Genomic DNA, 25,444 nt, shown 5'->3' on the forward strand with positions numbered 1-25,444 from the left:
GGGCTGGCCCGCTCGCTAGCCCGGGCTGGAGTTGCACATATAATAGGCCCCTAAGAGACTACACCGCGTACCGTGCAGTGTGCAGCAGGGAGCCCTACACATACCATGGTATGTGTAGGGCTCCCTGGTGTGCAGCCCCTGGCCTAGGCCCTGCAGCCCTGCAGCCCTGCATACGTAGTACATGTGTTACATACAACTACTTTTATCTGTCTCATGACAGAACTCGTACTCATCACAGTCAAGGTTCACAAGAAAGGTTCAAAGGTGCTGGCAAAATGAATGGGGACTGGATGCCACTACTCCTCATGCGTACCATGTCTCTGAACTGTGCGTGTCTACGCTGTGACCTTTCGACCTGTTTGCGATGCATGCGGCTCTAATGTACAAATTAGGTACAGCTCATTACATCATTGATGTCCATTTGTGGCGCTGTCCCCTATGGCAAGTGTCGGATTTCGCTTGCCACGACTGTAGTTAGTGTCCTGTGTGTTGATGTAGTTAGTGTACTGTGTGTTGATGTAGTTAGTGTACTGTGTGTTGATGTAGGTAATGTACTGTGTGTTGATGTAGGTAATGTACTGTGTGTTGATGTAGTTCAGTGTACTGTGTGTTGATGTAGGTAATGTACTGTGTGTTGATGTAGTTCAGTGTCCTGTGTGTTGATGTAGTTAGTGTCCTGTGTGTTGATGTAGTTCAGTGTACTGTGTGTTGATGTAGGTAATGTACTGTGTGTTGATGTAGGTAATGTACTGTGTGTTGATGCTATGTAATGTTATGCTATCTTGACTTTATTTCACTTCACCTTACTATAGGCATTGCTGCATTCTTGCTGTGGATCATGAATGATGCCACAGCTCCTACAGTCCATTCATAAAAAGATGGGTCCTGGCTCTGGCGAGCTCCCGTATTTGGCGATTTTTCGTGATTTCATCGTACACAGTGCAGTGCTGCGAACTTTGAAATTTGAAAAAGGGTCCAAAAAGGGTGCCTGAACTGGGGTTCGAACCGCAGAATGCACTGTTGCAGGCGGGGTCAAACGGCCTGGATTTTGATGGTTTTTCCCAATTCAGTGCTTTTGGGGCAAAACCTGGCCGAAATCCTATTCTTGCTATGGCTTGCTTTTTGGACAAAAAAACTTCAGAAACATAATTGGAAGAGGATTCCATATGGGATTGCAGAAAAAATTCTAAAAAACTCAACGTTTGACCCATTTATGGCCAAAAGCTAGAAGTTCATTTTTTTCTGAATGGACTGTAGGCTATGATGAAAAAATAAAATGGTACGATTGACGAGAGAGCTTGGAAGCTCAGGGCCCTACGCTATGCTTTTTTGCCTTGATGACCTAGACAACAAAAGCATAGGGATGTAAAAATTCTTATAAATTTCTACTTTTTGTTTTTAGACATAACCTGGGATTCGAACCCGCACTATCGCCCTGCATGCATCCCCCGATACACTTCGTATACATACTAATTCTTCCAAGTTGCTTCACGTTATGATCTTGTATTTGAAAGCCCTATTTGAATAATTATGCATTGTGGCCAGCCGTCTTTGATTGTACGGTACAGTACGGGACAGGCACGGGACAGGTACGGTCAAGGGTAATACGACACCATCTACCGCCTTGATGACGACAAAAAAAGAATAGGGATGTTATAAATTTTTTAATTTTCCTATTTTTTTCAGGCATTACCTGGGATTCGAACCCGCACTATCGCCCTACATGCATCCCCCATACACTTCGCATTCATACTCATTCTTCAAAGTTGCTTCACGTTATGATCTTGCGTTTGAAAGCCCTATTTGAATATTGTGGCCAGCTGTATGTGGCCAGCTGTGTTTGATGGTGTTGGAGCTAAGCTAGTGTCAGGTCACCGAATGTCTCAGTACTCCTTGTCAGTTTTGTGCCATTTTGTCGCACTCGCTGACTGTATGATTATGATCTAGTCATAACTCGTAACATTTTGCCCTTCTCCTTTTTTACCATACCGATAAGTATGAACAGTATGGGAAATAATAAGATGTCATGATGACTATCAGCAGTTACAATAAAAATACCATGCAGCAGTGTATTTTATGTGTGTTGCGGTTGTAGATAGTATGGGAGATAGACAGTGCATGATGGACTGGGGGACAGAAGGTAACAATGTGCCAATAGTTAATGGCGGGAAGTGAGATCATGATTTGAAAGATATTTTTTTGAAATGAACAAGGTTTGTTATAGAGCGGTGAGCATCGGGTAGAGAGTCACACGTTGTGCTGCCCAGAAATTGGATAAAACATCTCCCAGCAGAATTGGGTGGGAACGGGATGCGGAGTAAATTATGGAGCTGCCCACGGGTGACTTTACGATCAGCAAGTGGTATCTGTGGCTGGGCAAATAAATACAAAATGATCTTGAAAAAGAGAGCTTGCACATCCAATGTATAAAACCGGAAACCAGAATCCAGTTGTGCTCGATGAAATCCGACCCAAAGTGCATATTCTACACCCTCAACTTGCAACCCCCTTGATGCCCTGGAAGTGGTACGAATGCTGCTGAACGTACACATCTACACGTATAGTGATGTGATTGAAACTGGTCCAGGTCGCCAGTTTTGCACTTCGGGTCGGATTTCAGTGAGCACAATGATGTCACTCCACAATGATGTCATTCCACAATGATGTCATTCAGTGGTTCGCTCTGGCATACGGTATTGTTGTTGATCGACCTATGTTGCTGCTGGATGGGTGGTCACAACTTGACTGGATGTCCTTTGTCTCTCTATTATATTCTGCATCTCTAGTAAGATGTTCAACACGTAGCAACAGTAGTCTGGTCAACGGATACACAAGTCATTACAGTGTAGTTTCCCCTGGCAATATCACATACCAATGTAATCCGGGATACTACATCTCTGGACAGAGCAATCAGAGTATCACCAGTCACACATCACTATGTCTCATCAGTGGACACTGGTCTACTCCAGAGCCAACATGTGTAGGTAAGCTACAGTAGTACTCCATAACCTCATTGACCCCGCTCGTTCCTCATTCTTCATTCCATTTGGCCTAAGCGAAGACTAGCCAAGCTTGCTTGGCGATGTCAACGCGAAAAGGCTGATAATAATATTAATTATTATTATTAACTGGTTTGAGGGAAAGAGAATAATAATAATAATAATGTTTCCGTAAAACTCTCAGACTCCATTGCAGCGTAGTTTTCACATCGGAAAATATCTCCATTGCACACCGTACATAACAGGCTCTCAGCTGCAGCTGAGAGCCTGTTATGTCCGGTGTGCAATGCAGCCGAAATAATAATAATAATAATAATAATAATAATTCATTGCATTCCCAACTCATCACAACCACGCGCTCTTCAGCCGAACCATACAGACACCAGCAAGGACACTTCCGTTGAGAGATAATAATTATTGCTCCACGCCTCTAGACAGCTGTTTCGCTCCCTGTCAGAGCTCATCAGTAGAGGATGATAATGATGATAATGGAGGAATGATCATTCTTATACACCAGAAATGGCGCAAGTGCGCGCTTTCCACATATATCAATGGCATATGCAAGCTGCTAAAATGGTAAAGTGTGAGAACAGCGATAAATAATCATAGTACGCGCTCATTGGTGGAGAAACACACCACACAGGCGACGAAAATCTTACGCGGAATACTGATGCCAAAGGAAAGTACATGTATGTTGTTTATTATTATGATGTTGCAATGTCCATGTATGCAGGCCAGGCGAGACTCACGACTACAAGTTTCCTGGTGTGCATCGACATCGGCATCAGTGGGGCCTCCCGCTGTCGATCCTGTTGACGGGCGGACAGGTCGGTGTGAATCCTGAACGGCAACCGAGCCTGTCGCGTTGGGGGATCTCGGCGGTGAGTCTCGCCTGGCCTGCATACATGGACATTGCAACATCATAATAATAAACAACATACATGTACTTTCCTTTGGCATCAGTATTCCGCGTAAGATTTTCGTCGCCTGTGTGGTGTGTTTCTCCACCAATGAGCGCGTACTATGATTATTTATCGCTGTTCTCACACTTTACCATTTTAGCAGCTTGCATATGCCATTGATATATGTGGAAAGCGCGCACTTGCGCCATTTCTGGTGTATAAGAATGATCATTCCTCCATTATCATCATTATCATCCTCTACTGATGAGCTCCGACAGGGAGCGAAACAGCTGTCTAGAGGCGTGGAGCAATAATTATTATCTCTCAACGGAAGTGTCCTTGCTGGTGTCTGTATGGTTCGGCTGAAGAGCGCGTGGTTGTGATGAGTTGGGAATGCAATGAATTGAAAATATGGCCGAAAGCTCTGTCGCAATATTTAGTTCTGAAATAATAATAATAATAATAATAATAATAACCGCAATCAGTAATACAAGCTGGATCGACATTTGTGTACACTTTATTCATGTAATGTAGAACTGTGGAGACAATGTGCAATAAAACGATGAACACTACAATTGCCAACCCAAAAAGACCCACCTTGCGTATCAGCAGCTCCCACACCATCACCAACAATGCAATCTACAGCAACCACAACTAATCCACCATCCAAGCCCACTATTGAAAGACCAAGACGATCAACAGCCAATTACAACAGAAACTACGCACTCAACGGACAAGGGCATAAGGAGGGACGTGACAGCAGGGTGACGGCCGAGTCCTGTTCAACGGACCAAGTCAGGCGGGATAACAGAGAGAGCGCAGAGGAAGCAGATGATGGGACGGGCGGTGAAGGGAGCAATGAGTCGGAGAGCGACGATTGTAGTGATCGTGAGAGTGCCGGTGAGAATGTTAGTGTTGTACGTATGTTTCGTGGTAGCAAGTCTTCAGTGTCCAATCATCTGTTGGCTAGTCCTGATTGTTGCAGTTCGTATTCCGACTCTTCTTTCACTGTATTGTGCAGTGGTCGTCATGGTTATGGACTACAGTTAAAAGTTTTGGAAGCCATCTGTCAGTGTCTGTATACGCCTAATTTGTGTGTACAGAAAGATAGTGTAATTGGGTTGAAATTGTTCAAGTAAAGCGTCATGTTTGTACGGCCAAGCTTGGCTATTAACGTTCTAGGTGTAATGTACTGCTGTTATTTGTTATCACTTTGTCCTTCCTTCCTTCTTTCTTTCTCTTCTTTGTTCATTTTTCAGTTGCAAGTTTAGTGTTAGTACACACATTCGTTATTGCTCTCACTTTCATTTTTAAAATTCACACTTGTAAATTTCACTGCTGTTGTTCTTAGTGTTATTTCTCTAACTTAGATTTTCTATAGTAGTTCAATTTTGTTTTCAGTGTCCTTTAGTACAACGAAGATTCCTGATGAGTGTTGTACGAAAACTTGTTTGAATCCCTTTTTTGTCTTCACAATTTCTTCACATTTTCATCGTTTTATTGCACATTGTCCCCACAGTTCTACATTACATGAATAAAGTGTACACAAATGTCAATCCAGCTTGTATTACTGATTGCGGTTATCAAATTGTTGTCTCCTCGCCGTTTGTTCAAATAATAATAATAACAATAATAATAATAACAATAATAATAATAATAACAGTGACTAGGTTTGGCTGGGCTGCTAGTGAAAATTCACTTATCATATTCAACTGGTAGTGGAGTTGACATAACCGTGTGATGACCTTGCTCAAAGAGAATTTCTTCAAAGTGTGAATGCACACTTACCAACTGCAGTTTTCCTGTTCTTATGAAGAGGACAGGTGTCAATGTGCTCCACGCCCGATCAGTCTCACATTATGCAGCACGCTCTAACATCATCAACTGGAATGTGGGTGCACACCGCAGGCGACAAAGGAGACGTCTACAGGATCTGGTGTTGACCGTGTTTTCGCTGGCAGCTCTCCAGTGGTGCTCCAACCAGGAGGTATTTCAGATACCTAGCTCAGCTGCATATAGAAACTTTGGATGTGGCCGAGTACCTGTCAGCTCATGCTACAAGACCCTGGACAGAGGAACTGACCCGGAAAGGATGAACCAAGGGATATATCAACTGTACACAAACATGACAATCCCGTTGCTGTACATAGAAATTCATAATTTCAACACATCATATATAATACCACCGTAGCAACACTTAGACATGTCAGATCAATCCAAAACTTTCAGACAGTGAACATTAGGTGTGTTTGATCAATTTTGAACAAAAACTGAAATGAAGACCAATGAACTACAAGTTACGCTATCATTTCCACTAACTGGTGGTGTTAGTGGACATTATAGCGTACTAGAAACTTGTAGTCCCTTGGTCTCCATTTCTTCTTATAAAAAACAGAAAATCGAATTTTTTGAACTGTGGTCATATTTTAGTGTACTCTGGCTCATATTATCGTTTTCGTTTGCTCCTACTCCTGTTATTTTTTTCTTCAGGTATAACATGTATGGCTCCACCACCTGCCCTGGCAAATAGTTCCATATTGAGCCAAGAGCTGGTGTACCCTGGTATAGTGACATACCAATGTGATGTGGGGTATTATGTAGCTGGTTATGCTGAACAGAATGTCAGCAATGCAACAGTGCAATGTGCACCAAATGGAACATGGATTGGAACCGCACCGACATGCCTACGTAAGTCAAGCTCAGGATTGACACATAAAACAGAGAGGTTCCAGGCTGTCCAATACAGTGCTCAATACCGAAAGGCACAGCTAGCTCAAACGATAGTAAGAGGATGAAAAAATGCTTTTACTCCGAGTTGATGTTTTACTTCACCAATTGCCCAGGCATGATTGCCTTCTCACCGTCCCATAGGTACGGTTCTCACAGAAAGATGAAGTAAATTATATGAGCATGGTTATTCTTCAGTCACGGCTTTCCACTGATGATTGTGACAAGAAAATCGATTTTGGTAAACCTTCATGACTTTGTTGTAGTGTGGCGACGACAGCAGAATTTGTTCTCTTTATAGCTATTATAAATTATATGAGGAAATGTATAGAAATAAAGACATGCAAGCGGTATAATTATTATTATAGAAATGGTTGTTATGTGTGTATGCTGACACTCAATTTGTGTGAATTATTTGAATTGTGATAATAAATAATATGTAGTAGAAGCTTGATGCAGTCACTGTGGGCTCCACTTGTTGCGATGCAGTTAGAAATGCATAAGCTCAAGCAGGTTTACTCTTTTTTGTCGCTTCCGAAATGCATTGGGTATCACTGGTGGCATGAGCCAAGCATACCCTGTATTATTAGAAGCTTCTTGGCGATATGTGGCATCAGCAGCGTTATGAGTGCTTCCAACTAAAATAAAGACTTTAAAAGAAGAAAGGAGTTACAGTGTGCATACTTCAGAAGCATAAAGAGCAAGGTTTTATTAGACTGAGAAGCTAATTCACAGATATACTAAGACATATGGAGGGGGGGGGGGATAAGCATGACCATTTTGTAAATTGATTATGGAATTAAAGGGGAAGTATACTCTACATCAAAATTTCACCAGTTGTAGTCTTCGGGGTGGCGAGTCGACTGGTCTTTGTTGAAGGAAGCTGAGACGCTCCCTCCTTCTTCATTCCCAATAAAACTCACGCACTTCCACCAAACTCGGGCGAGCGTGCCTTACTACCGATTCGTTCTTATAAAAAAGCATGGATGAATGTGATCACATCAATACAGAGTCGCACACAGGACTGTCTTTGGTCGCGTTCGATTGGGAATAAGGGCTGAACGCTGTATCCCAGTCTACTTGGAACAAGATTTTTCAATTCAGAATCCAGAATACTACATTGTTCTGGAAGTTTCACGTGCATCCGTGCTCCCATAAGAACATAAGAGCATAGGTGCTTGGCTTTCAGTGAATTTTCCGCACAAATTCCTGTCTAGTAGGGTATTTAGTAGGGGAGCATACTCACCTGGTTTTGGTGGAAGTGCACGAGTTCGATTGGGAATAAAGGACGAGAGAGCATACTCACCTGGTTTTGGTGGAAGTGCACGAGTTCGATTGGGAATAAAGGACGAGAGAGCATACTCACCTGGTTTTGGTGGAAGTGCACGAGTTCGATTGGGAATAAAGGACGAGAGAGCATACTCACCTGGTTTTGGTTTGAAGTGCACGAGTTCGATTGGGAATAAAGGACGAGAGAGCATACTCACCTAGTTTCGGTGGAAGTGCGCGAGTTTTATTGGGAATAAAGGAGGAGAGAGCATCTCAGCTTCCTTCAACAAAGACCAGTCGACTCGCCACCCCGAAGACTACAACTGGTGAAATTTTGATGTAGACCAGGTCCTCCTTTTGCAGTGAGCCAAATACAAGGTGATCGATGAATTTGGTGAACGAGTCAATCAACCTACATGTACTCATTGTACCCAAGATTTTGTGTGACTTGGTTACAACCTGTTTGCCGTCCTGATCCCCGTTGCAGCAATCATGTGTCACGACCTACCCAATACCCTGCAGAATGGCAGCGTGCTGTCGTTTGGTCTGGAATATACTAGCAACAGGACATACATATGTCAACATGGATTCTTTATATCTTCAGCAGCGAATTTCTCTGTGACATCCGTAACAGTGAACTGTCTTTTGAACGGCTCTTGGAGTGCTCCAGTTCCAACTTGCAAACGTAAGTCTGTTAGTATTGTCCGGACGATATGCCTCACCCCTTGTGCATTTTTGATTAGCTGATACTGGCATCATGTTTTAGAGGTTGAATGGTAGAAGTGATCCAAATCTAGACTCAGGAGAGTAAGTGTTTTTCAAAGTTATACATTTCATTGCTCAGTTCTGTTGCGTGTGGATCAGCATAATGTTCACTTTGTTCAGTCACTCTATGACAGTCCTTATGCTCCACCATAGCCTCTTCCAACATGGTCTACAGTGCAGGGGAAGGGCTGTTGTTGACAACTGCCTGTGGCAGCAGCAGCAGCAGCAGCAGCAGCAGGAGCAAAGTCTTTCCTATTCTGTGTGTCATACAGTATCTTAGAGCACATACACATGTATTGGACTAGTATCAGTGCAACACTACTATTTTAGTGCTTTGCTATTTGGCACCGGTTCATTCTGCCTCTCATTCTGCCACTGCAGGGGTCAGTTGCACACCTGTGCCATTGACAATCACTAGAGCTCGGTCTGTAGCGTCTGGAAGCAACTACTTTGGTGACAGTGTGACGTATGCCTGCTCGGTTGGGAACTACATTAATGGATCTGGTAACATAACGGAGAGAGCTGTGACACTCAGTTGTCTCATCAACGGTTCATGGAGTGACACTGTTCCAGCATGTGCATGTAAGATCTGCATTTCCCTCTGTAATACTAGTATTATGATGATCTGCATTTCCCTCTGTAATACTGGTATTATGATGATCTGCATTTCCCTCTGTAATCCTAGTATTATGATGATCTGCATTTCCCTCTGTAATACTAGTACCGTAAAGTACCATTGATCCGCCCCCACGCCATGTCGCTTCCCAGCTGGTTTTTCGGGAGGGGGCGGGAATTAGATCGAGGCTGTCAAGTGCAGTATGATGTACAACAACGTAGAAGTTCAGACTCGATGTGCTGGATTGTGCACATTTTCATCCTGGATTGGCAAGTATTGTGTACAGCAGTGCATGCGTCGGTTCAACATCGTATTTTCGTTGTATACGCCGAAGTCGCTTCACAGGTAGAAAATCGACAGGGGGCGGGAATTAGAGAGGGGGCGGATCAACGGTACTTTACGATACTAGTAGATCATGAGAGCTTTTCTGCCCACCGGCAATCCAACCATCCGCCTTTTGAGCACGATCCTCCCGCACTCTCTAAAGTCTAAGACATGTGTACACATGTTCAGATGCGAGGCAGTCGCCGTTGTTTATACCATGCTTGGGTGTTCCACTGTGGTGCAATGATGTGCTGGGACAGTCTGTGCACAAGTCGGCCAATGGCCGGGAATTTCTTCAGTTCACCATGTGTGAATGTGACATGTGTGAAAGTCAGAACCCAATCTGCAAATGATGGATATAACCTGGTTATTTTGTGTCCCATGCAGATGTTCCCTGTACGCCCCTCAATAAGTCACTCGCCGATGGCAAGTTCAGTGGCTTCCAACCAGAGTTTGGCGTACAGTACAACTACACGTGCAACAGTGGTTTTCACATTGCTGGCAGCCATGCCCTTGTCACCTTTCACTCGATTCGCTGCGAAAGTGATGGTTTGTGGAGTGGTCCTGTGCCAACATGTGCAGGTGAGAACATTGAATCAATTAATGTACTGCTCCCAGTAGGAGCAGGTTAACATGTGGACATATTCATTGAACTTGGTTTTTGCTTGCCTCTACTACCATGCCAAACCGATATTTTGTGCAATGTACGAACCTGTCCTGCTTCTATACTCATTTGCTATTTAAGCATTTTCCTTTTGCTTAATGCTTTGGAAGAAAAAAAGGCTACAGCAGTTCTTCTTCTGTTTTTGTACTATGTACAGCGGTGGCGTGCAGCAGCATCCCTACTTCCTTGGACAATGGAACTGCAGCATACCTCACACCATCATCTTCCAACACGGCTGGAGCTGCTATCAAGTACACGTGTCTGCCTGGCTACTATGTCCAGAATGAAACCATGACATCGGTCACAAGCAGAGTGTTGTCATGCCAGCTGGATGCTAGTTGGAACGGCACAGTTCCGACCTGTAACGGTGAGCGAATTTCTCTCGTTTGCATGGGTGAGGTGTGACCCACTCTTGCCACTTTGTCCTCAGTAAACCTGGCTTATCCGTACAGGTTTAACTTCCTCATACACATGAACGTCATTTTGATTCTTGTATTGCCCATGTTTGGTAGCTCATACCAGCTACTGTCCAGGTCTCAACAGGATCTTGAATGGCAAGGTGGTCGCCACCAATGGCTTAGCTCTGCAGTCCATCGCTCTCTACTCATGCCTCACTGGATACAAGCTAACTGGACCTGCCGATCAGAGAGCATGTCAAGTCAATAAAACCTGGTCTGGAACAGCACCGGCATGCTCCAGTAAGTTACATTAGCAGAATAACCGAAAGGGGGGGGGGGTTGGAGATTTCCCAGGCTGTAATGTGGTCAATGCAATTCCTTAGTTCTTGTAGAGACCTCCCTAGACATCACTCCGTTGAGTAGCTGGTGTTGGGTGTTTCTTTTGTTGGCGCAGTTGGGCATGCATTGTTATAATGGTCGTAATCACTGTTGGTTAGGTGAAAACAAAGAAATCGAGATTCCCGGCCCGGCGCACGCCAAGATTGAGCTGACGTCGACCTGCTATTTCTTTTCTTTTAACTGTACATGCCCTGATCGCGTGGCTGTTATCTACAACTCATAGAGCTAGGTCTTCTCAATGCAGCTCAACTTTGCCGTGTTCCTTGAGGTTAGGCATGCTCTACCAGTGCTGTCCGGTTGGGCATGCTCTATCCGTCCTGTCCGCATGCATAGACGTGGAAGACCTACGCTGGACAAAGCGAAGTGTGACAGGTTGCGACTCGAAGTTGATATCATCTGCTGTGCTGTATCTCATTTTCAGCACAGGGTCTGGTCCAGGCCATCATTGGCCATAAGCAGAGGTTGTACAGACAAACCGCAGACCTGAATTTTCTCTGGTACAGTGGGGAACGGATATAACGACCTTGCATATAACGACAGATTGAGTTTAGCAACACAATTCTGTTGCCCAAGTCGTTTAGTTCTTTGTGAAGATCGAGTTTAGCGACAGGTCAAAATTAATAGTGACGTTTTGTTCTCTCCCGAAGGAGTGTCGTTATATCCGATATCCATTGTATACCATAATAGCAGTATGAAGTATAATTATAGTGTCAAGTCAAGGCGAAGGAAACGTGCGAGCTCCGGTGCAGGGAGAAACCAATTTTGAACCATACTGTAAAGGCCGATTCATACGAAGTTGATATCATCTGCTGTGCTGTATCTCATTTTCAGCACAGGGTCTGGTCCAGGCCATCATTGGCCATAAGCAGAGGTTGTACAGACAAACCGCAGACCTGAATTTTCTCTGGTACAGTGGGGAACGGATATAACGACCTTGCATATAACGACAGATTGAGTTTAGCGACACAATTCTGTTGCCCAAGTCGTTTAGTTCTTTGTGAAGATCGAGTTTAGCGACAGGTCAAAATTAATAGTGACGTTTTGTTCTCTCCCGAAGGAGTGTCGTTATATCCGATATCCATTGTATACCATAATAGCAGTATGAAGTATAATTATAGTGTCAAGTCAAGGCGAAGGAAACGTGCGAGCTCCGGTGCGGGGAGAAACCAATTTTGAACCATACTGTAAAGGCCGATTCATACTTCATTTCGCGTACGGGAAAAGCGTCGCGTCGCGAAAAAGTTGATCTGAGCTCAACTACTTCGCGTACGGGAAAGTCATCGCGCGACGGTCGTGCGATGGATTTCCCGTACGCGACACGAAGTATGAATCGGCCTTAAGAGTTGAATGCCAAACAAGGCACAAAGTCTAACGTTTTAACTTTTAGCCAGAAAGAAATCCATCGCTAACTCAGGCGGAAACGTCACGCATATGCTAGTCCTTCTCTCTTATGGCCTGGGTAGCTACTTGCGTGCCTGTATTTGCCATAACTGCCCAGATCCTCTTATCTAGCACTCGCGCGTGCGTGCGCGTACACACACACACATTAAATGCCATCCCTTCCCTACCTCGTACATGGCTCGTTGTGTGTGTGTATGTGTCTATGACATTATGTCTGACTCTAAGTTTCAGCACTATCTAGTGAGTGTATTTACAAGTGTATTTACAAGTGTTTGCTCATCTCTTTCCTGCAGATATTGATGAATGTGTTCTGGGGGTGGATACTTGTAATCGAGTGAATGGAACATGTACAGATACCAGTGGTTCCTACAGCTGCTCATGTAACCCTGGTTATGCTGGTGATGGAAGACAGTGCACGGGTAAGGAACTAGTTACTTGTTACTGGGGTGCACTGGTTAGGCGTTAGGTTTGCGTGTGCGTTTGCGTTTGAGACTGGAAAACGCAAGACGTGATAATACTATACTTGTGATTTTCAGCGTTTGCGTTAAAACTGTGCGTGCGGGAAAATACAAAAATGTGGGGAATCGATCTCCAGGTGGCCGTGGATGTTGAATTTATTTTCCTGAGATCGAGAAGTGTTCTGTTTCTGCTCCTATGTCCTTTGTCAGTGGTGCTGGGAGGAATGAGAGTCAATGGGAAGACTGCAGCCGTTGCGTTGCATACCCGGTATTGGGGTGCCAGTTCTGTTGTTGAGGCACATCGTCCAGCTAGGCTAGCCGCTGCCAACTAGTCAGCGCAACCTCCGCCACAAGCTTGCATCAGCTCCATGCCCACGTTGACGGAGCTCAGGGTGACTAACCAGCCGAACAGCTGCCAGTCACGACTCAACACTGGCCGTCCGTGGGCTCTCATCCCTGACAGCATGGGCATCCATTGATTTCTCCACTGGCACATCAAGAAACCGGGCATACGATTTGACTTACAGTCAACTTCGCTAATAACGACTGCGGATATAACGACAATTCGCGAATAACGACAGAATTGCCATGCCCAGAGCAAAGTCCCATCCCACTGTAATATATATAATGAGACTTCGGGTATAACGACACTTCGGGTATAACGACACTTCGCGAATAAGGACACATTTTTGATGCCCCGCCGAGTGTCGTTATAAGCGAAGTTGACTGTATTCAAATTCACATATGAGATCCAACATGTGCGGGCACACAGGTACACACACCCTTCCAAAACTAAATTCAATTGCGAGGAATAGTTTTCTTCTTTTTCACCCGTTTTTCAGATGATAACGAATGTATTTTCAGTCCATGTCAGGCATCATTTCAATCTTGTATCAACTCCGTTGGATCGTACTCCTGTGTGAACAAGTGCACAGTGGATTCAAGCGGAGAGGATTGCCCAGGTCGGTAGCATGACTGTCTCCGCATCACATGTACTATAAAGCGATAAACGTTTGTGGCACGCAATTTCTGCGTTCTCAAGAATTGCGCTGGTTCACGATGAGAATCTTTTGTGATCAAATTTCTTCAAGTGGATTTAGTACGTCTACAAACAATGTACAGAGCAGGTTGCAGCGATTTATATTCGTGAATGTGTGAAGGTCGCGAAAATAGCGAAATTTAATCTCCAGCGAACGAACCTCACTTTACAGTACGTAGACATAGAGCTGCACTACAAGAAATTACTTTTCAGAGGGCACCACTTTGTACAAACAAGTGTTTGTCTAGTACATACAAGAGAACAGCACCGTAACAGATTTCACCAATCAAAGTTCCTTCCTCTACATTAGCGATGTTCTGCTCTACGTTACGGGAACGCGATGCGAAGAATCCCGGGAACTCTCCTCGCGTTCCCGTAACGTAAAGAAAACCTGTTCTGCTCTACTTTCATGTAGAGAATTTACGTGGAATGTGTTCTGGGAAATTCCCCTTCCGTATTCGGCACTTTTCTGCCTGCACTCAAATGATACCCAGAAGGTCCGTACGCATTTTCTCTGCGTGTGCCACAACGTAGAGAACCTCATCTACGCGTAGAAATCTGGACCCAAAGCACACGAAGCCATAGACTCTAACTCAGACACCTGCTTTCGACGTGAATGCTCTACAAGTACGTTTCACTGTGACGTATAGCAGTACCTCTCCAATATCTGTTTTCGATGGCTACATAAATAGAATCATTCTCAGAAAGTAGCAGCGGTTTCAGGAAGAGTCGGGCCACCAGGGCAGTCAACAGATAATCATTGCAGAGTTGCAGAGTGTTGTGGCCGCCAGGGCAGTCAAGAGACAATCATTGCAGAGTGTCACGGGCGTGTAACTCTCAGAGTAGAGACATCATCCAATGTGCTGTAAGTGAAAGAGAGGTGTCCTGGCCGCCTCACCTTCTTCCAATAATCTCTGTGCACGGCAATACCATTATTCTAACTTATGACAATACACTTACTGCACGCTCACCATGTCATCGTAATGGACATTGCGGCCAATCATAGTTGATCATTGGCATGCATCCAGTTTTCCATTCCGTTTTTCACCTATTGGCCAGCCGCCTTATGGTCAAAGGTACACGTCAGTCTCAACTGTGTGTTCCTTGTTGTTCATTCCTGTGCTCTTCTGGTTGTGTCACACATGTGCAGGCAATGGCAGTCAAGAGGCTTCCCCGGCTGGTCTTGGAGTACCAGGTATGGGACACTTCTATCTGGTTTGTACTCTCAGGGGAGGGTTTTGGCAGCTCAAGAGAGTGCTTGATGCACCCCTAGTGCACAGTCTCGTATACGTACAGAGAAGAGAACCAAAGTATTTTGCTGTAACTCTGAGTTTCACTCGTTAGTGGTCATCAGATACTGTAGCTAAAGCATGAAACTCGGAGTTGGAGCAAGGACACGTTGGTTCTCTTCTCTGTACATGTATCTTGTGTGTGTGTGTGCTTGTGGATTTCAGGGGGTGTCAGCCGTTGGGCAGTTCAATAGCCAATTGAGTCATCTTTCAAAGATTCCTTTTGAGTCTCTCTCCCCTCTCCCGGGGAGACCCACGTGACCAGTTTTGGCAGTGAGCAACAAGTACAAGTGTGTGTGTGTGTCTGTGTGTGGGTTTGTGTCTGTGTGTGTGTGTGTGTGTGTGTGTGTGTGTGTGTGTGTGTGTGTGTGTGTGTGTGTGTGTGTGTGTGTATGCATACTGACTGGTTGCAGCTGCTCTGTATGCACATTATAACATGATGCCCTGTCCTCCCCATTGCCTTCTTTACCTAGAAAATGCCAACAGTGTCTGAACAAGACCGTTTACTATGTGCCCCCACGTTTGTATCTCTTTTTTCACTCATTAGGATATATGGGAATAGCTGCTGGAGGCTTCGTTCTCATCCAGTTGATCATTATCATTGTGTTCGCGGCTCGTCACCATAAGCGGTAAGCTAGAGTTTCTATGTTAAATTTGATCAATTTGTTTTTTCTGCAATGCCCTATGGAATCCTCTTCCAATTTTGTTTCTGGAGTCTTTTTCTCCAAAAAAGCAAGCCCTAACAAGAATAGGATTTCGGCCAGGTTTTTCCACAAAAGCACTGAATTGGGAAAGTCCATCAAAAATCCAGGCCGTTTGACCGCGCCTGCAACAGTGCACTGTGCGGTTCGAACCCCTGTTCGGGTACCCTTTTTGGACCCTTTTTCTAATTTCAACCAGGGCCCATCTTTTTATGAATGGACAGTAGCTCTTGCCGAAATGCTTTTTCTGCAAAATGCACCAGTTCAACACCTTTTTTTTGCAATCCTAGGGGTGTCCAGAATGAGAAAATCAATAGGTTAGGCGAGACCAAAATATAATCGAGATTCCCGGGCAGGACCCATGTGAAATTGGTGCGGGCGGGCGAATTTTTATTTTATTATTTTTTTCCAATGTATGTATGCATGCCATGTTGAACTTTTTTTACAGTATTTTCCGGTAATTTTTATTCATTTTTTACAGAAAACAGGTACGCGGTTTACCCGTTCCATTATTTTTCTGTATTTCGGCCAACAATTGCCCTGATCTGTACATCGGGGAGTCGTACAAGCCCGGGTTTGTGTGACTCCACATCACAGATCTACTCACATGATCAGTACTGTACATGTATGAACTGCTCAAAAAAAAATGGCTTTGGCTCGATTTTGGTGCGGGAGGGCCCGGGAATCTCTATTTTTCTTTTGGTCTCGCCTTAGGGTATTTATTTGGGCACGTGGGGAGGGGAAGGTTTTATGGCCCCTCAAAGTAGCCCAAACATGGCAATCTCTAAGGAAGAGAGAGAGAGAGAGAGAGAGAGAGAGAGAGAGAGAGAGAGAGAGAGAGAGAGAGAGAGAGAGAGAGAGAGAGAGAGGAGAGGGAGAGGGATAGTAAGTTACAAATAATATATAAAGACAGGTAAGTCTAACAAATGAGGACTGAGACCTCTACAACAGGGTTTTTACGCCAGAAAGCAGGTACACGATTTAACAAGCAGGTTGTCAGTCTAGATTTTATGCGCAGATGGAGAAAAATGAGAGAGAGAGAGAGAGAGAGAGAGAAAGTGAGAGAGAGAGAGAGGGGCGGGGGGGGGGGGGAGGGAGGGAGGGAGAGACAGATTTGCATTGATGACAGTAAAAGTGAGTGACATCTTGACCAATACATGCTCTTGTATTGTTTTGTCTTTGTGTGCAGGAAACGTGTGAGAGCCACAATCCAAGGAGTAAGTCGTATGGACTGGACTGGTGGAATGGAACAGGAGAACCATCAGAGATATTCTGACGGCGGAGGTAGGTGACGGTTGCTCTGCAGGGTGGCTTAGTGATACAGTGTCTTCATACAGAGCTAGACTCAGGATAGTGAAATTGAATATGCCCCTGCAAGTGTACTTACGATTGACTCATAGGGGGGGGGGGGTAAAATTCACCTAGGGAAATGGCGTCAATACACACACCAAGCGCTACCAGATGCACTAGCCCGCTATATCAGATACCACTAGCTATCCATCGACTAGGCGCCATGTGCAAACTGATGATGTGGTGGCGGCGGCGGTGGTAGTGGCGGTCCTGGTGGCGGTGGTGGTGGTGAGAAGTAGAGCCCTGTGCCACAGTCTAACTCTGCAGTTTATAAAGCATGTGTGTGTGTGTGTGTGTATTCCTGCCATACGAGTCAGCTGGTGTGTCGTTGGGTCTGAGAATTGTCCACTTTATCGTTCGGATAAGGCAAGCATGCGACTTGGTCGAAACAGTCTTTTCCGCATTCCACGTTTGACAGGGTTTGACTTGTTGTGGTGAATTTTCACTATCTGAACGTTGGTGCACCACAATTTGTCCAAAATACAGAGTCTGGCAAACACAGGCTTTCTGTCTGTGCCATGTTACTTTTAACTTTGACTCAGGAGTAGAATTCATAGGATTGGGAGAACTTCAAACTCAGTACAACTAGTCAGGGAAGTGAACTCTCAGAACAGCGATAAATACCAAACCGACTCAGTGGGACTCGAACCTGGGACCTTGCTTGTTATGAACAATGCCCTAATCACCTACGCTATGGGAGCAGGATGATCAATAGAAGTAGTGATCAATCAGGAGACCAACCATGGTCAGGCTCTGGAACTTGCTGCCAGATGTCAAAATAAAGTGATTAAATTCACGGGAGTAGTAAGTTCAGGTCAAGAGCTGGGAGTCGCACAGACGCATTAAAAAACAAGGTTTTGTGCGATCCCTGGTCAAGAGGGTGGGAACTGTTGTGTACATTTCCAACCACCAGGTCGAGGACGCGTGTGCAGTACAGTACGGCCTTACATACTTCACAGAATCATACGAGGATACAATCATTATCACTTGCCTGACAAGAGGTCAGGGAGGGGCGCATGGCAGAGACGGGGCGGCGCTCTGGCGGGATTTTACCGTACTATGAATGGACGGACCGAATGAAGATGGCATCAATAAATTATACAAAGCAATGTGACTGGGCGATTGGGAACAAGACCAAAATGCCATCAGCAAGCATGGTACGTGTTGTGAACTGCCAATGGGGTGAACGATTTGTCAGCGCCTTCTTGGATCGGGACAAGCTAGTTCCAAGGTTTGAGTCCTTGTGGGTTTGCGGTTTTTTTCAGGAATTTAAAAAAATATATCCTGAACCCGCGGCAACATGCTAGCAGAATGATTACCCATACACCAGCACTGATCATGGTGAAGTAGGAGCTTTAATTTGTTGAAGAGCAGCCAAGTCTACATAGAGCAGCTTGGCTACATTGAGCAGCCAAGTCTACATAGAGCTGCAGCTTGGCTACAGGAAGTGGAGAAACTACACAAAATGGCAGACTGTAGCTGTACAAGCAGTGTCACACATAGCCGACTGAATGTTCACTTGGCGAGATGCAAGGTATGACAGCTGATGCCCAATGGCGCTGAATCATATGTCACGGTACCTGAAATGGAGGGTTATAGAGATTCACGGCTTGCTGTGTCTGTGTCGATGACGAACCTTTGGTGTGGACATAAGTTAGCTTGTGTGCAACCCTATATTCTATCTTTCCAGTACTCATTCCACTCTGTCTGCTGTTACAGGCTCCATTGGAAAGAAATCTGGAATATCCGTTCATAGCAAACTGACGCCCCTACCCAGCTTTCACCGGGCCGACGGCATAACACTGGTGAGCGTACTCAGTGACAAGGTGATTGACACATCATCTCGCGATGGCATAGAAGACGACTCTTGTAGCAGGAGTGGCTGCTCGGGCGGTAGCAAGTCACGGCAGATGCGCAGTGTTAGTGATTCATACCAAAGCACATTCCACACTAATTTTAGCACCAGTCGTGCTTGCACTGTTGAAGGATATGAGAACAGCTACGCCTTATCCCCCGGCAAGAATAACAGAGAAACTGCAGCAACCACTACACATGGTAAGGATGCATATGGATATTCATACCAGTATGATTATTATATGAACTCGGATGGTGAGCCAATTTAATTATGGTAAAAAAAAAAGAAGAAGAAGAAGAAGAAGAAGAAGAAGAAGAAGAAGAAGAAGAAGAAGAAGAAGAAGAAGAAGAAGAAGAAGAAGAAGAAGAAGAAGAAGAAGAAGAAGAAGAAGAAGGAGAAAATGTTATGAATTATGAGTTATGAGTCGGATGATTAACTGTCCACCAACGCAACTATATCATATACAGTCAGAGAGCGTGAGTGTGTGTCAGGTCGCCGAATGACTCAGTACTCCTTGTCAGTTTTGCGCCATTTCGTCGCACTCGCTGACTGTGTATGATAATTGTTGCGGTGCGACTTGGTCCCGCAACTAACCGTCGTCGGGCAGACCACAAAACACAGAAACTCCTTTACATCGACTTTACCACTCGTTTCAACAAGAACACAAAAGAACACACCGAACAACGATCGCCGAATCGCTGTCCTGAGCAAAACATGCAGCGTGCGTGCATTTGGCTTGCGCTGCATGCATGCACACAACGACGTACATGTACGTGGCATAGAGAGAAAATGCAGGGTACAGAAAATGCATGAATCATCGTAGCCATAGAGATACTAAATATGGCGACTGCCAAAGTCCTCGTACCGTCGTGCAGCGCGGAGTGCAGGTGCAACGAAAAGAAAAGCAATAATTTGAATGTAGAACAAACAGAAACTCGCAATCTGCTGAAGTGAAAGAATGAAGAATTGTTGATTATGGAGGTGAAAACGGTGCCTGTCAAGGGGTGCTTGCACCCAGCGACAGGGTGATAGCACACCCTGTCAGCGAGAGTAAGTCTCGCCAAGTAGATCGTAGCGGAGTTGCCGCGGATAGCGATAATGCAACGGATCAAGTAAGTACATGTACATTGCAACCAATTAGTGTGTCAACAATTCTACTTACCGTATGTCAGCATCTTTAAAGCCATGGCCTTATTTTCGAAACACCGCTGCTTTCCTAGATATTTTAGATGCAAAATGACTCACCCACTACGCCATGCCATAAAAGTCGAGTCCACACAGAAATTTCAATCTAAATCCACTTGTTCACCCTTCCTGCTGGTCTGTAAGTTTGCAAGCATAGTACTTATCACTCCATTTTTACAGAACATACTTCAAATGTCATTTCATTTATGAAGCCCATGGTTTTATAACTGAGACTGGCTTTATAATCGAATATACCGCCATGGCTTTAAAGGTGCGGACATACGGTATAATTCATAAATTAGCACACTTCACAAGATATTCCACTCGTGAACATGCCGTGGTACGAACACGCATATCAATTACTGTATCATAAAATGTGTCTCGACGTAGACGTAACTGATATGCACTCGTGATGTAATTCTAACAGACTAACAAATAAATATTACACTCGCGAAATGCATAGCAGTAATACGCACCAATATTGCAAGCGACCTAGCATGTCTTGACAATGCTGCCCTTGCAGCATGTGACAGTTCTGTACACAATTCGTAACTACAATACACTAATAGTATCAACGTGCAACATGTGACAACATGTGACAATTCTAAAGAATAATGTTCAAGAGCGCAGTCTCCTGTCCCATAATTATTATAATTACGTTGGCGGATAGTTAGTCATAACTCATAACATTCTGTCCTTTTCTTTTTTTTCCATGATCATTGTAAGATATTCATTAGTTGAGGGAATGGAAAAGGGAAAAGTCTGACGGAAAAAAACTTGACTGTCACCACCAGTTGTCACCACCAGGTCATATGATTGTACAATTTCCTTTTCTCCCTTTCAACACCTACAATTTCCTTTTCTCCCTTTCAACACCCTCAACTAATGAATGAATATAATGTAGGGTAATATTTCAATAACCGACGAGGAGACAATGATCGCAAAATGGCAACAAGAGGGCTTGAAAGCCCAGGAGCCCGTGTTAAGCTTTGTTTTTCATAGGTTGTCATTTGTGTTGTTTGAACTGATAGAAACGTCTTTGCGATACAAAAACATGTGCCCGTCCTATGTTATCATATAACTTAGAACCTTCCAAGTTTGAAGGCTGATGGAGTGCGCATCCAGACGTGCTAGAGCTGATAGCCAGTTAGTTGTAGAACGCCAGTACCGCCGGTCAGTGTCGTGCAATGTTATCGCATGAGCTGAATGTTTAGTGAATGGTGGTGTTAGTGGCCATTATAGCGGAGTTTGTAGTTCCTTGGTCCTTTTCTTTACAATAAATTGATCATTGGCTCTCCATCCGAGTCTATAATCGTAGTTTAAAAAGAAAGAAACTGGAACTCTCCGACAGGCACATTCTACCAAGCTAGTTATTAGAGAGTGAGAAACTTCGCACGAACTTTCGCAACTTTGGACGCGAAACTTGCAGGGAACGCGAAATGAACTTTCGTAGGAAGTTTCATGAGATTGGGTCATGTCGTACGTGCACTTGGCGCGTGCAAACTACGAAAATGTGCAGAACACAAAGTTCGTGCGAAAATTCGTACACATTTTCGCAAGGCCTGTCGCAAAACTTCGTTCGAATTTTCGTTGTGCAGAACCTCTCTATTATTAATATTACGCTATGGCGCTAACTGATAACTTTTTCATTTTTCCTATTTTTTTCTACGAAATTACGAACTTGGGATTCAAACCTGCACTATCGCCCTGCATGCATTCCCTCGATACACTTCGCATTCCAAATAGCTTCACGTTATGATGCTGCAGTTGAAAGCCCTATTTGAATATGGTGGCCAGCTGTCTTTGATGGTACTGTACGGGACATGTACGGGATAGCGCCAGGCATGTCCGACGCCAGAAACAAATTAACACACAGTGTGTGTCACACACACACACACACACACACACACACACACACACACACACACACACACACACACACACACACACACACATACAGATACGAAATAGAGTGGTGTTGTCCCCGGTTAGCGCCAGACGCTACTAAAGCACTTGCAAGTAACGTCTTTTGCATAGCTTTGGGAGTAAATAGGATTAATTGTGCATTAATCCACGTGATGTGAGTTGCATAGAAAGGGCACCAGGAGTTGCACACTCTTGGGGGCGTATGCACTAGTGCCGCTATGAAGTACACCAACACGCATGGCACAGTGTTAGGAGTTATACGGCTGCTGGCTGCGAGTGGACAACGTGGCCCAACATAGAGAGAAAGACAGAGAGAGAGAGACAGAGAGAGAGAGAGAGCGCAAGAGAGAGAGAGAGAGAGAGAGAGAGAGAGAGACAGAGAGAGAGAGAGAGAGACAGAGAGAGAGAGGCTCAACATAGAGTTTTTTCCTGAGTTCTAATACTCAAACAAGAAATATCAGCCCTTGTTTACCCCTAATTTTATCTCCTAGGTCGTGATCATGCAGTACATTTCCACCTTTCTTGTATGTTGTAATAATGAGCATTCCTTATTTTGGGATACTGGAGATTTGGGAGTTCACTTTATGGAATGAAATATTTTCAGGTCCAACGATTGAAATACGTTGTCATAAACAAACACACTTGTATTGGCGAAAAATATCACGGCATGCAGGAGTACCTCCCAAAGTGATAGTACTATTGCCGGATTTCATTCTGAAATACACTCCCAAAGTCGTACCACAATTGCCAGATTTCATTGGGACATACGGGTAGGTCGTTTGATTACCAAACTTTGCAAAGGCAGCCAATTCTTCGAAATTCTCAGCGCTGAGTTTCTGCAGGTTGTAGCAGGAGTGTCTTGGCAGTAGGTATTTCACTGGAGAGTATCCAGACCTGCGAGCGTATCTACATACTTTGGCAACCATCTTACACCAATCTCGGTTCTGAGGCAATTGTCAAACTGGCCGTGTTTGCATTAAATGTTGTCATCTCCCGGTATTTTACTAAGTCAGTCACATACCGTATTATCTCTAATATAAGCACAGTCTCCAATAATAGCACGTCTCCAATAATAGAACACCTGGGCGGCATTCAAAAAATATAGTGCTTAGTCTCCATTATAAGCACACTGTGTAAATTCATTATCTGTATCGGCGAAAACCCCTGAAATGTGTGTGTCTGACATGAATTTGGCATGGCAACATGCCTCTAAAATGAGGTTGAAATAATAATGGAACAGTCTCCAATAAAGGAACGTCTCCATTAATAGCACGGGGCGGAGGTACATTGAAAACATAAAGGACCGTGCTTATATTAGAGATAATACGGTAAATCAAGCGCTTAACACAAGTTAAGAGTGGCACACATGGACATGTACCTGCTATTACAAGTCGGCGCTAACGGTTGATGTGACACATTTACCTGACCAATGGGTTTAACCCGGGATTCCTGTCATCTGACTTTGTCTTGAACAAGTCAATGTGTGTGTGTGTGTGTGTGTGCGTGCACGCGCATGCGTGCATGTGTGTGTGTGTGCGTGTGTGTGTGTGTGGTGTGTGTGTGTTCATGTGTGTGGGTGCGTGGGTGCGTGCATGCGTGTGAAATCCAAGTTGTGTACTGCCAACCCTTTCTTCTGTCTCTTCATTACTCATTCAATTCTCTTATATGCACAGGGTCGAGCAGGAAGAAATCTAAAGCTGGAAGAAAAGTCAAAGTGACGACCTCACCGGCCAGCTTTGAGCCAAACGGCATAACCGTGGTGAGCCCAGGCGCTGACAAGGTGGCTGGAAGAACATCTCATGGCGGAAGAGAAGAAGAAATTCGCAAAGCAGCTGTGAATGATGGTTGCGTGGGCAGCAGTGTGTCCACAGTTGATCGATTGCTCAGTGCTGGTGATACATACGAACTGACGTGCAATGGTACGCCTCGTGCCAGCTGGGGTAGCATTGGTGGAGACTTTGATAGCAGTTACGGAATATCCCTGCTCAGTGATCACTGTTTGACTGCAGCAACCACTACACATGATAAGACCAATATTATGCCTCGTGCCAGCTGGGGTAGCATCGGTGGAGACTATGATAGCAGTTACGGAATATCCCTTCCCAGTGATCAATGTTTGACTGCAGCAACCACTACACATGATGATAATTCATATACCATGCTACATCGTGATGCTGCCCGTGCAAAGAATCACCAACAAGCATTCGGCCAGGGAGAGATATATGATAGTTGGGAGTATAGTGATGAGGAAGATGACGACAGCAATAAGCTATACAGTGTTCCTGCTGGCCTGGGGGATAAGGTTAGATGATAACTCCCTGAGTACCAGCACTTTTGGTCAGCAACCGGTCAACCTGTCCCTCAGCCAAAGCTGACTGTGGCTTAGAAAGAGCCAGATTGCAAGTTCTGCATGCCGGAAAAGTCTGTGATGTAAATCACGATGAAAATAAATTCCCACAACGATCAACTGTGGCTTCCTGCATTTCCACGTTAGACTGAATTCGTCGCCGTATGTACTCCTCGTCAAGCTCTTGCCGAAACAGTCAATAAGCTGTGACAATAAGCTGTTTCACCCTCTGATGTACCTATACTCCATGGAGAAGCTTCAAATAACCAACTGCAGTATGAACCCTTTCAACCAGTGATTTGTGCAATATTGCAAGGCTCTGCTCAACTCGACACTCATGCAAGTTTCAGAGTCATCTCAATGATATCTTCTTGGCGACCGCATGCCCTTCGAGTTTCTTGACCCATGCATCAAAGTAGGCCATGTGCAATGACGTAATATTGTCTTGAGGTCCATGAACATGCAAGCACACACACACAAGCACACAGTACACGCACACACCATTGACCATTTGACACCCATCTCCGGAGGCGATGATAGCGATGCTACAGCAGAAGCCATAGCAACTTGTGCTGGAATTGCACCACACACACACACACACACACACACACACACACACACACACACACACACACACACACACACACACACACACACACACACCTTGAACCTTGAACGTGCCCATTGCCGATGGCAATGATAGCGAAGGGACTATCTGCTAGCTTTGCAGTACGGAGCGTGGCGCTTGAGATCCCCGGGACGACGGCAGACCTTTCCACATGCGCAGCGGAAGCCAGAGTCAGGATCAGGGGCACGCACACGCACACACA

At 44.7% G+C, this 25,444-nt stretch overlaps 1 protein-coding gene across 1 annotated transcript; it reads left to right on the forward strand.

The window, feature by feature from the left end:
- Window positions 1-2,121: 2,121 nt before the first annotated feature.
- Window positions 2,122-24,578, forward strand: LOC135805564 (sushi, von Willebrand factor type A, EGF and pentraxin domain-containing protein 1-like). Its single transcript, XM_065319623.1, has 15 exons — window positions 2,122-2,140; window positions 2,787-2,984; window positions 6,392-6,589; window positions 8,385-8,582; window positions 9,044-9,244; window positions 9,990-10,184; window positions 10,424-10,633; window positions 10,779-10,964; window positions 12,758-12,883; window positions 13,765-13,884; window positions 15,112-15,156; window positions 15,798-15,879; window positions 17,141-17,235; window positions 19,021-19,356; window positions 23,941-24,578. Exons 1-15 carry the CDS (start codon window positions 2,122-2,124, stop codon window positions 24,576-24,578), a joined length of 2,847 nt encoding a protein of 948 aa, XP_065175695.1.
- Window positions 24,579-25,444: the final 866 nt, after the last annotated feature.

Source organism: Sycon ciliatum, chromosome 1, assembly GCF_964019385.1.
Source record: "Sycon ciliatum chromosome 1, ocSycCili1.1, whole genome shotgun sequence".
Lineage (NCBI taxonomy): Eukaryota > Metazoa > Porifera > Calcarea > Leucosolenida > Sycettidae > Sycon > Sycon ciliatum.